The following is an 11,698-nucleotide window of genomic DNA, read 5'->3' as shown; positions in this document are numbered from 1 at the left end:
TTTGCGATAGTAGTACCAGGATGGGTGACCTATTGGGAAGTCTGATTCGGGGAGCCAAAAGCGAACAATATTGTGTCGTTGGAGTGAGTCGTTACAAGTTGCCCACTGATCACCCTAACCTCCCCTACTCCATTCTCAGTGGGGAACTTCATTTTGAGATGTGGTGTTAAGGTTATGGCCCTAAGTTGATTGAGAACCATTCTTTTGATGATAGCATTGTATATTGATGGGCGATCTATTAACAGAAATTTCACCATGATGGTTACCTGCTTCAGGATTGCTCTGGCTATTAGTGGAAGCTCAATCGACCCTAACAACTACACCTGCTCGCCCGTGAATTCCATGAGCAGAAAGTGAACCAGGATTATTTGATCGCGGCTCAACTTAAATTTCTCGAAAGCCAACCAATTCAGTATATCTGCGGAACTCCCATTATCCACCAAGATCCAATGGACATTGTGGTTTGCTATCGTCAAGGCAACCATTAAGGCATCGCTGTAGGGCTAAGAAATCCCTTTATAGTCATCATCCAAGAATCCTATCACCATGGATTCTTTCTTCTAGAACTTCGGGGGCCTTTCTATCGCATGCACTTCCTGATTCTTCAACCCGCCGAGCATAGGACTTTATGGCCGAATTGGATTCACCTCCTCCAGCAAATCCTTCGGATATAGTCCGGATCTCCGCTATAACTTCTTGATTGTCCGGCTCTCGGCAGTGTTAACTCCTGCTTCTTTCCCACTGGCAGTCTTCCCTTCTTCCTTTAGTGTATGGGAGGGCATTGTCTGGTCCCCAATTGTTATGCAGAGGAGGTCCTCGTGAGGTGTAATCCCGGGGCTCTGTCCCTGGGCAGATATTCCCTAGCTTGGTAGTTTTGAGGATGGTGATCCCGATGTTGGTCTTGTGGCCGGTCATTTCCCAATTGATTTCTATGTTCCCCTAGGAACCGGACCAGCTTCCCGTTCGTAATGAATTTTTCAATCAGCAACAACAAAGCTATGTACCCCTCGATGTGGTGGCTTGCAGCTTCGTGGAAGTCACAATACTTGTCTTTGTTGTGGGGAGGAGGATTTCTTGATATCTTTAGGGGACAACGAAACTCTAGGTTCTTCTTTATTTCCATGAGGGCTTCTACTGCTCTTGTTTTGAGAGGTATGAAGTTGTAATCTTGGAACTTCTTTGCCGGCTTCCGCTCCTCCTTGCTTGCCTTTCAAAACAACTTCATTTCTAGAGCTACTTCTTGAGGCCTTCTTGAACTAATCATGGCCTTAAGATGAAGGTCGAGATGGACCCTGAAGTTTTCCAGATGTTCAATATGGTCCCCGATCTCGGCATAGCTTTGGATCTAAGGAACTTTGAACTTCTCAGGCAAGCGATAGTCAGCCACCGGGTGAACAGAGTATTGGTACCCATCAAGAGCCTATCCACCATGGCAGCCTTGCCCATGTCTTTCCTTTCCATCTCCCGAGCCATACTGGCACACTTCTTCTCCAAGTCAACAACCTTTCTCTCCAAGTACCTAGCATCTCCTCCCTGATCCCTGATGAGTACCAAATATTGTATATTTGGACCCCTTAATTTGCATTAGTTAGACCTTTAGTTTTGTTATTTTCTAATATTTTTGGTTAGTTTTTGCATTTTGGTATTTTTCAGATCATGGAGAGAAAACGGTAGTTTTAAAGTGAAAAAATGCAAATTTTAGAAGTCAAAATCGGATTGGATTAAATTTTAAGTTCTGCACAAGTCATAGTATTTTGATCATAACTTTCATCTCAAGTACCTAATTGAAATGAAATTAGCGGTGTTGGAAAGATAATTCAAAATGCTACAAATCATTGTGAAATAGAATTTTCCTAATTTGAATGTCTGCTACGTCATAAATGCCCCACAATATAAGAGCGCGAATTTCCTTGTTCCTGGCGGCTGCAGACACTCGAAAAGCATTCTTTTCTTTTATTAGGGTTTTTGAGGTGTAGAGGTGTCATTTTGAAAATATGGCCCTAAACCCTAGTGTTCTTTTCTCCTATTAGGGTTTAGAGGGGTAGATGTGTCATTTTGTAAAAGATTGGTTTAACCTAATCTTCTGCTATAAATTCCCCCTGCTAGGTACCACTTAGAGCATCAATTTTTCTTCAGAGTATTGTTTTAGCTCTCGTCTTGTTCCTTATTTTGTAAGTGTTACTTTGCTCTTATATTATTTTAATTCAAAGTTATTTGTTTTTTTTTTTAGTTCTTCTTTTCTTTTATCGCTTTAGTTTTATAATATTTAAATTTTCAGTTCTTCTTGTTCTTCTTCCTTATCAATTTTAATTCATAGCACTTTTAGTTTATTGTTATTTAATTTTTTGATCTCTCTTTCTTTTCCATTATTTCGTTTGTTGTTTTCTTTTATTTCTGTTCTTTTGTTCTTCCTTTTTCTTTTCGTTTTATTTTATTATTATGATTTCATTTCAAGATTGCTCGGTGTTTTTAGTCATAAGAGGCTAAAATCCTCAACTAAGGTTAATGATGAAATCTCATCAATGATAACACCTTCGCTCTTGTCATGATATTCATAAATTCAATATTTATTTATATTCAAATTCTATATCAATCTCTTTAGATCGATGATTTTGTTTATATATATATATATATATATATATATTTATTTATTTATTTATTTATTTGTGTAATTCAATCGATGGATACATCGATTGATTTCTTTAAAATTGGAGTATCTATTGTGATTTCCGGATACAATAGATGATTTCAATTAAAAAAATGGATAATCGTTGTGATTTGTGAGTTGAGTTATTCAAATATTTTCATGTTTTGAATTTGAATATCGAGCCTATTATATTGAATTTATGAATAAAATGTAAGAGTACGGTGTTTGATTTGGTTTGGTGAATTCCGATACCTTAGTGTTTGTTTTATAAATTGTTCTTGTTTATTTTAATTTCGTTTATTATTTTGTTTACAAAAAAATTCCACATCTTTGGGTCTAGGTTAGAATAAGATTAATTTAAATAGAAATTGATTTTCGTTTGTTTACACACACTTCCCTGTGGATATGATCTCGTACTTGCGCATGCATTATGCTACAAATGACTCGTGCGCTTGCGAGTATTAAAATTTGCACATCAAGTTTTTGGAGCCATTGATGTGCAAATTTTAATACTCACAAGCGCACGAGTCATATGTAGCATAGTGCATGCGCAAGTACGAGATCATATTCACAGGGAAGTGTGTGTAAACAAAAGAAAAAATCAATTTCTATTTAAATTAATCTTATTTTAACCTAGACCCAAAGATGTGGAATTTTTTTGTAAACAAAATAATAAACGAAATTAAAATAAACAAGAACAATTTATAAAACAAACACTAAGGTATCGGAATTCACAAACCAAATCAAACACCGTACTCTTACATTTTATTCATAAATTCAATTTAATAGGCCCGATATTCAAATTCAAAACATGAAAATATTTGAATAACTCAACTCACAAATCACAACGATTATCCCTTTTTTTTAATTGAAACCATCTATTGTATCCGGAAATCACAATAGATACTCCAATTTTAAAGAAATCAATCGATGTATCCATCGATTGAATTACACAAATATATATATATATATATATATATATATATATATATATATATATATATATATATATATATATATATATATATATATATATATATATATATATATAAAATCATCTATCTAAAGAGATTGATATAGAGTTTGAATATAAATAAATATTGAATTTATGAATATCATGACAAGAGCGAATGTGTTATCATTGATGAGGTTTCATCCTCAACCTTAGTTGAGGATTTTAGCCTCTCATGACTAAAAACACCGAGCAATCTTGAAATGAAATCATAATAATAAAATAAAACGAAAAGAAAAATGAAGAACAAAAGAACAGAAATAAAAGAAAACAACAAACGAAATAATGGAAAAGAAAGAGAGATCGAAAAATTAAATAACAATAAACTAAAAGTGCTATGAATTAAAATTGATAAGGAAGAAGAACAAGAAGAACTGAAAATTTAAATATTATAAAACTAAAGCGATAAAAGAAAAGAAGAACTAAAAAAAAAACAAATAACTTTGAATTAAAATAATATAAGAACAAAGTAACACTTACAAAATAAGGAAAAAGACGAGAGCTAAAACAATGCTCTGAAGAAAAATTGATGCTCTAAGTGGTACCTAGCAAGGGGTATTTATAGCAGAAGATTAGGTTAAACCAATCTTTTACAAAATGACACATCTACCCCTCTAAACCCTAATAGGAGAAAAGAACGATAGAGTTTAGGGCCATATTTTCAAAATGCCACCTCTACCCCTAAAAAACCCTAATAAGAGAAAAGAATGCTAGGGTTTGAGGTGTCTGCAGCCGCCAGGAACAAGGAAATTCTTGCTCTTATATTGCGGAACATTTATAACGTAGTACACGTTTGAATTAGGAAAATTCTATTTCACAATTATTTGTAGCATTTTGAATTATCTTTCCAATGTCACTAATTTTACTTCAATCTAATACTTGAACTGAAAGTTATGATCAAAATAATATGACTTGTACAGAACTTGAAATTTAATCCAATCCGATTTTGACTTCCAAAATTTGCATTTTTTTCACTTTAAAACTATCGTTTTCTCTCCATGATCTGCAAAATACCAAAATACAAAAACTAACCAAAAATATTAGAAAATAACAAAACTAAAGGTCTAACTAATGCAAATTAAGGGGTCCAAATATACAATATTTGACACTCATCAAATACCCCCAAACTTACATTTTGCTAGCCCCTTAGCAAAACAAAATGAATAAAACAAAATAAAATCAAAGCAAGAAACATAAAATCCGCTTTCGTGGGAGAGACGATTGCATTTAGTGTATGCAATAAGCCTTTTAAACCTCTAGGACTCCCTAGAGGACGAGTGAAGTCTCGTGAGGGTTTGCCAGAAATGATACCCACAAACATTTTAAAGCATTATGTTGTTGTTAAGACAAAAACTTCCATACAAACACATGGTTCTTATATCATGAGTAGGCTTAACAAGGCGAACATCACAATCACATCAGACATCACAAATCAATTAACTCATAGCTGGAAAATCGATAAAACACATGTTCCAATAAGTGCAAAGTGAGATTTAACATAGACTCATGAGGTTTCAATTTTTCTCCAAGTTTGTGTACCCAAAATTCATAGGAATTTTATTAGATGAAAACAACCAAGGCTGTAATTTTTTTTTGTTTTTGTTTTTGTTTTTGTTTTTTTTTTTTTTGTGTAGGCCGTGCAATGCTTGACTCCCTTAAACTTTCTAATTGACCTATGTAGCGAGTGTTGGGCCAATGACTCCCAAACCAGATGGTTTTAGGGCACTACATGTAGAAATATCCCTAAGGGCTTAATTACTCAAGTCAACAAGGCTACGAAGCTAAACTAGCCATACAATCAATTAAATTTAAATTCGGCAGCTTTTTACGCGAACACTCAATGCTTAATGAGGCATGAGACCATGTTACTCAATGAGAACTCAAATTGATGATTTTTTATTTTTTTTAAACAGCCAAGGTTTCATCAATAAATCATCTTACAAACCTTATGATACACATTCCTCAATTCAAATTTCATGCCCCACAAAACCAATGCAAATGTGCTTGTGAATTTCAATTAAAACAAGTAAGGTCTCTCAAATCCAGCAGATGAGTCAACAAATTCAAATTTCTAATGATATGCAACGTTCAGAATGTTAAGCAAACCAATGATATGCAAACCATAGTAAGATGTAATCATGCTCAATCAACAACATAGCAATATTTTTTTTTGACACACAAAAGCAATAAAACTAACATCCAGAAATGTCTACCCCACCCCCAAACTAAAATAACACATTGTCCCCAATGTGTCCAGAAATATAATATCGAATGGACGATGTAAGTAGGGTGTACCATAGAAGAACTTTCCCCCAAACTTGAATGGCAGACACTGCTCCTGAAAAACAAAACAAAACAAAACAAACAAACAAGATCAAGTGATAAGTAAAAGAATGAGGGTTGCCTCCCACAAGCGCTAAGTTTTTAGTCTTCAGCCAGACTTCCCACAAAAGACGATAATCACTCTGAGTAGCCAGAATCTTCCAACAGGGTCGTCTCAAACACTCATGCCACGCCAAGTATTTTACCATTGGATCAATGAATGGGTGTGAAAAAATAAGCCTTCCTCGTTGCGGCATGCACTTTGCAGTAGTCTATCCATGCTATCCATCCTGACTGAATACGAGTTGGCACAAACTCGTCATCCTTGTTTTTTACTATAGTCAAACCAACCCGCTTAGGCACGTCTTGAATCGGGCCCACCCACTTGCTATCATCAATAGTCCAGCCGTTATGTTTCATGTGCTCTCTTAAAACATCTGGTAACTTTTCCGCTGGAGCATCAAGCAAATCCAAAGCTCTACTCACTGGTAAAACATCTTCTGCCTAGGAAATTATACTTAACAATGTCTTGTAGAGGTGTAAGTTCATTCTTGGGATGCTCAGGTATTGCTACCTCTTCATTCTCACTGCTCACCAGAGGAGCAGACTCCAAAATGGCATCAGCTTGCTCAAGTAACTTATCCAAATCTTATCTAGATTGAGCGAAGCATGCCTCTAAGAGGTCCTCTGTGTTTGATTCATCTATGTTCTCCTCATTCTTACTGCTCACCAGAGGAGTAGACTCCTAAATTCAAATCCTCTCCAAATTGAGCAAGACATGCCTCTAAGGGGTCCTTAATGCTTGATTTATCTACAATGTCCTCCTTGATTTCCTCAATCAAACATACACTTTCGACCTCATCATACTTTAACGGCTGATTGATGACATCAAAGATATTCAGCTCCACTGTCATGTTGCCAAAAGAAATCTTCATTACCCCTGTCTTACAATTAATCAGGGCATTAGCCGTAGCTAAGAATGGTCGCCCTAGAATTACCGGTATCTGAATCCTAACATTCTGAACTGGTTTTGTATCAAGCACAACAAAATCCACAGGAAAATAAAATTTGTCCACTTTTACCAAAACATCCTCAATGATTCCCCGTGGTCTTTTCACCGACCTGTCAGCTAATTGAATTGTCATGGATGTAGGCTTTAATTCCCCTAACCCCAATTGCAGATAAACCAAATAGGGTAAAAGATTCACACTTGCTTCAAGATCTAATAAAGCCTTCTCAATTCGGCTGAGTCCTATCATGCAAGAGATAGTAGGACACCCAAGGTCCTTGTACTTTAATGGCATCTTGCATTGAAGGATTGAGCTAACCTGCTTGGTTAGACAAACTCTCTTCGGGACATTGGTTTTCCTCTTAACCTTAATCAAGTCCTTCAAGAACTTGGCATAAGATGGAACTTGCTGGATGGCATCCAAAAATGGGATATTAATCTGAACTTGCTCGAACACCTCCAAAATGTCCTCAAACTTCCCTCCGTTCTTAGGCGCTAGTAATCTTTCTGGGTATGGTGCCTTAGGCACAAATGACCTAGGAGGATCATCAACGATGGGTGTGGCTTTAGATGGCTCCTCTTCTGTCTCCTCATTGTTGCCACTATCTCGCCCATGAGGCTTAGCAGGGTTCTCTTCATGAAGAACCACTTGGTTGTCCACTTGTCTCCCAGACCTTAGTGTGACAATAGCTTGTACATGCTCCTGCCTGTGTGCATAAGAACTTTCACCAGTACATTGTAACTTTGGATTGGGCACGGGCTGGCTAGGAAGCTTTCCCTTCTCTCTCTCACCCAAGTGATTTGCGATTTGACCAATTTGAACCTCTATCTTGGCAATCGCTTGGGTGTTCACCATGGTCGCATTCTTCACTTCATTGATGGACTGGCCTGTAAGCTGTATGAAGGCCTTAATAGTGTCCTCTAACGTGAACTGTGAAGAAGAGGCTTGGGCTTGAGTAGGGGGTTGGTATGCTGGTGCTGGTGGTGCTTGGCGACTATGATGATGAACAAGATGATGAAATCTGGGGGGATATTGATTATGGGCTTGATGAGGTCCTCCCCCTTGATTCATTGGTGGGCTCTGCTTCCACGAAAAATTAGGATGGTTTCGCCACCCAGGATTGTAAGTCTCGGAGAAGGGTCCATTGGATTGCTTCCCAAGTCATTGAAAGCATTAACTTGTTCCATTGATGACTCGGCAAAGGTTGGCAAAGAAGGACAAGTTTGTGCTGAGTGAATGGGGCTAGCACAGATAGAACAGCAATCCACGTGGAATGGGTTCGCCACATTGATGGATTTCCCTATAACGAGGGCATCGATCTTCTTAGTAAGGGCATCTAACTTCATCTTTAGTTCCATATCTTCCTTCACCTCGTAGATGCCTCCTTTCATTTGGATGTGAGCTGATCTATCCCGATAGCTTGAAAAATCCCACTGTTGGGAGTTGTCGGACAACTGATCCAAGGTTCGATATGCTTCTTCTCTCGTCAAAGTCAGAAATGCGCCTTTATTCATTGACTCAATCAATCCCTCCTAAAATTAATCTCATCGTGATATACCACCGGGGGCTCGTTTTCCCATCGATCCTCTTCGTAAAAATTGTCCTCATGGTGGTCTCGGCGATTTGCCCTGTTGTTATGCTCTTCCTCCCCCTACCATTTCTTGTAATCTCAGAGTAAGATTGTATGGGGATTTAGAGCGGCAACTTTGCATTCTATCGAGTCAAGAATGCTATTTGGGCTTCTAATGCCGCCATCTCGCTCTGTTCTACATCGCCTGGGGGAGGGACTAGCGAAGGAGGTGGTGGTTAGTTATGGCCTTCTGGAGGCGAATTTGGTTGAGCCGCTGGCTCTGGTGCATGTCTTCTTGGCCAGGTGACTCGGTTGTCAGAGCGAGTTGTTACTGCCATATCGGATATATTTTGATAAGAACGAAAAACGTTCCCACAGACGGCACCAAACTGTTGGTACAGTTTTTGGTATGACCTTAACAACACACCCTTCAATGTTCCTCACGTCTCCAGATCACTACAAAATAGATAATGTCAAAAGAACACGCCGGGGTGGCCGGCATTGCTCACCCCTATGCCTAAGTCAGTATTTTAGTGAAAAGTATGTTTAAGCACAATAATTCTGTCCCCTTTCATACCAAAGGTATAAGCCTATTTATAGGTTGAATGATAAGAAACCTTACTGCATTAGTTTTTTTCTTTTTTGACCTAGGAGCGTCGTCAGAGTAAGGCCTTAACTTCGGTATTCTCTACTTTCCATACTAATATTCTTTCCTTAGCAATCTCAAAGCGAGATTCCCGGTAACAAATTCGGGATTAGTTTTAGTCCCGGATTTCTAGGGATTGGGTGCGATTCCAAAATATCTGGGATCGTGTATAGCGAATTTCCAATCCGTTGCTCTGGTCCCAGGACAATACCTTCCCGAGGCTCCTAGGTATTCGTACTCACAGGTTCATATCTGATGGGCCACAGGCCCACGATCACCAGTGAGCCCATGTGAACTCAGAGGCTTGTAATTCCTCAAATGAACGGGACCGAGCGGGATTAATCCCAACAGCTAAAAATATATTTGTATTGATTATTTATTAGGTGAAAAAAAAAAAAAAAAAAAAAAAAAACACGTGTTTTCTTTGTAAACAACATTAATTACATTTTTCTATTTTGAAAATAAACGACGTAAATATTTTTAGTAATGTAAAATTGAGTAAGAAAAATGTATACGAAAGGAACGAGGGACCACAGCGTTAATTGCTCAAGGCCCACTCGTCTTGTTTGATTCTTTCTTGTACGAGACGAGTTTGAAAGAGAGAGTTTGGTAGCTACTGACCTTTTCTTTTCTTGCAAGGGATGCGTTGTCAACCACAAGAGGAGTAAGACCTTTTTCCCTTACTTTCTGAAAATTCAAATTTAACAAGATATTTTTATTTATTGCGTCATAGATTCTTGACAACCACAAACGGAAACTTACCATATATGTTCCCTTACGCTAACATGCATAATTAAGAAACTTTCCTACACAAAAATCGATTCATATGTACATTGGGGTGGCCGACAAAATGTGAGCTATGTTAACACCTCGGCCATGTATCCTCCATGTGCTCTCAACTCCAAACTGTCTATTAAGATGGTGGAGTCACAGGTAATGACCATGACTCAGATCAATTTATTATACACATAGCTAAGATTCGTTGTAATTCAGTGATATAAATTTTAAGTAAAAGTCACTTTGAAAATTAGTAAAGGAAGAGTGTTCAACAAGAGCATATTATACACGCTGCGTAGACACCGACTGTCAACGTTTATGGCGGCTCCGCTCATCTATCAGTATTCAATGACATAATATAATGCTCATATATAGTATCAAGACATTTTAATCCAGCCTATAAGTCATTTCTTCCGTGACTCGACCACAAAGTCGCAATCCATTCTTATACTTGACGAACTGCATCCGATCTCATACTCGACGTGGTGACCGGCTCTTATCCCAAATGATAAACCTTGAATAGAACTCGCTCTTGAAAACCAATTTGTAAGAAAAATGTGTCTAAAAGCTCATTAGAGACATAATTCAGATTATGCTTAAACTAGTCTGACACTAAATTCATAACATAAGGGCAGTCAATTAGAGAGGATATTGATCCTACGTGGTTTTATTCTGTGTTTTTGTTTGTTTGATTGGATTTTTTGTTTTTATTTTTTTTAATGGTGTTTTTTTGGGGGCCGGAAGGGAGATTAGAGATTAGTATAATGTCTTTTTCTTCGTTAAATATATATCTGAGTATGTGTGTGATAAGGTTGAAGCAAAGGTTTGCCGCCTTTTGAAATTGGACCAAACAGCCAATCCCTTTTGACATATATGTATTATTGTATATCACACAAAAAGGAAGAAATAAAGGTGTCCCCATGAGATTTGATTGAACGGCAACTAATTAATTGAACTGATAAAATATCTCCGCCTCATACCAAATATTCAGAATGTTTACGGTCAGAAATATTTATTTAATAAAATATTTTTCGGCGTTTAAATTATATGAAAAATCAAAAATATTTTTAATAATTTCATTCAATCATATTAATCAATAAAAATTAATTTTTCTTACAACATAAAAAAGTTTTTTTTTTTAAAAAAAAAAATCTAAAAAATTGAGGTCCGGTGGAGTTTTGGCAGTGGTTTAACAACTTGAGAAATAAAAGTTCAAGCTCGGAAAATGATTTAAGGGTTTAAAAAATGGAAACTATTTTACAAAAATTAAATAAGATTTTCTAGTCAATTGAAAATATTTTCAATTTGACTACCATTTTATGTCGTACCAAGTACAAAAAAAAAAAAAAAAATAATTTCTAAAAAATATTTTATGTTAAAACAAACAGAACATATATTAAGACCATCTCATAAAGAAACTCACGGTCCAATTTAAAAGGGAAAAAAAAAATTGTCACTTTCAATAACCTTAGAGAAAACCAATCGAATTTGAGACGAATTAAATGTAGAATACAAGGAGATAGGCACATTTTGGCGTTTGCGTGGGTGCTATTGCAGAAGAAATCATGCATAATTGATAATTGACTTCTCTTGGAGTCTCAGTCCGATCTTCAAACAAAACGACTAAGAATAAGCACTTTCTAGGTGGCTTCCATTCGCATTTTGTACAAAGTGTTTCTCTCATGGCCTATATTTACAACATAATCACATGCCT

The 11,698-nt window shown here is 36.7% G+C and overlaps 1 protein-coding gene across 1 annotated transcript; it reads right to left on the bottom strand.

The window, feature by feature from the left end:
- Nucleotides 1-6,700: 6,700 nt before the first annotated feature.
- On the bottom strand, nucleotides 6,701-8,062 carry LOC133860287 (uncharacterized). Its single transcript, XM_062295923.1, has 2 exons — nucleotides 7,397-8,062; nucleotides 6,701-7,309 (listed from the first exon to the last, which is right to left on the bottom strand). The coding sequence occupies exons 1-2, from the start codon at nucleotides 8,060-8,062 to the stop codon at nucleotides 6,701-6,703; spliced, it is 1,275 nt and encodes a 424-aa protein (XP_062151907.1).
- Nucleotides 8,063-11,698: the final 3,636 nt, after the last annotated feature.

Source organism: Alnus glutinosa, chromosome 2 (genome assembly GCF_958979055.1).
Source record: "Alnus glutinosa chromosome 2, dhAlnGlut1.1, whole genome shotgun sequence".
Lineage (NCBI taxonomy): Eukaryota > Viridiplantae > Streptophyta > Magnoliopsida > Fagales > Betulaceae > Alnus > Alnus glutinosa.
This window is presented reverse-complemented; position numbering and strand designations above follow the sequence as displayed.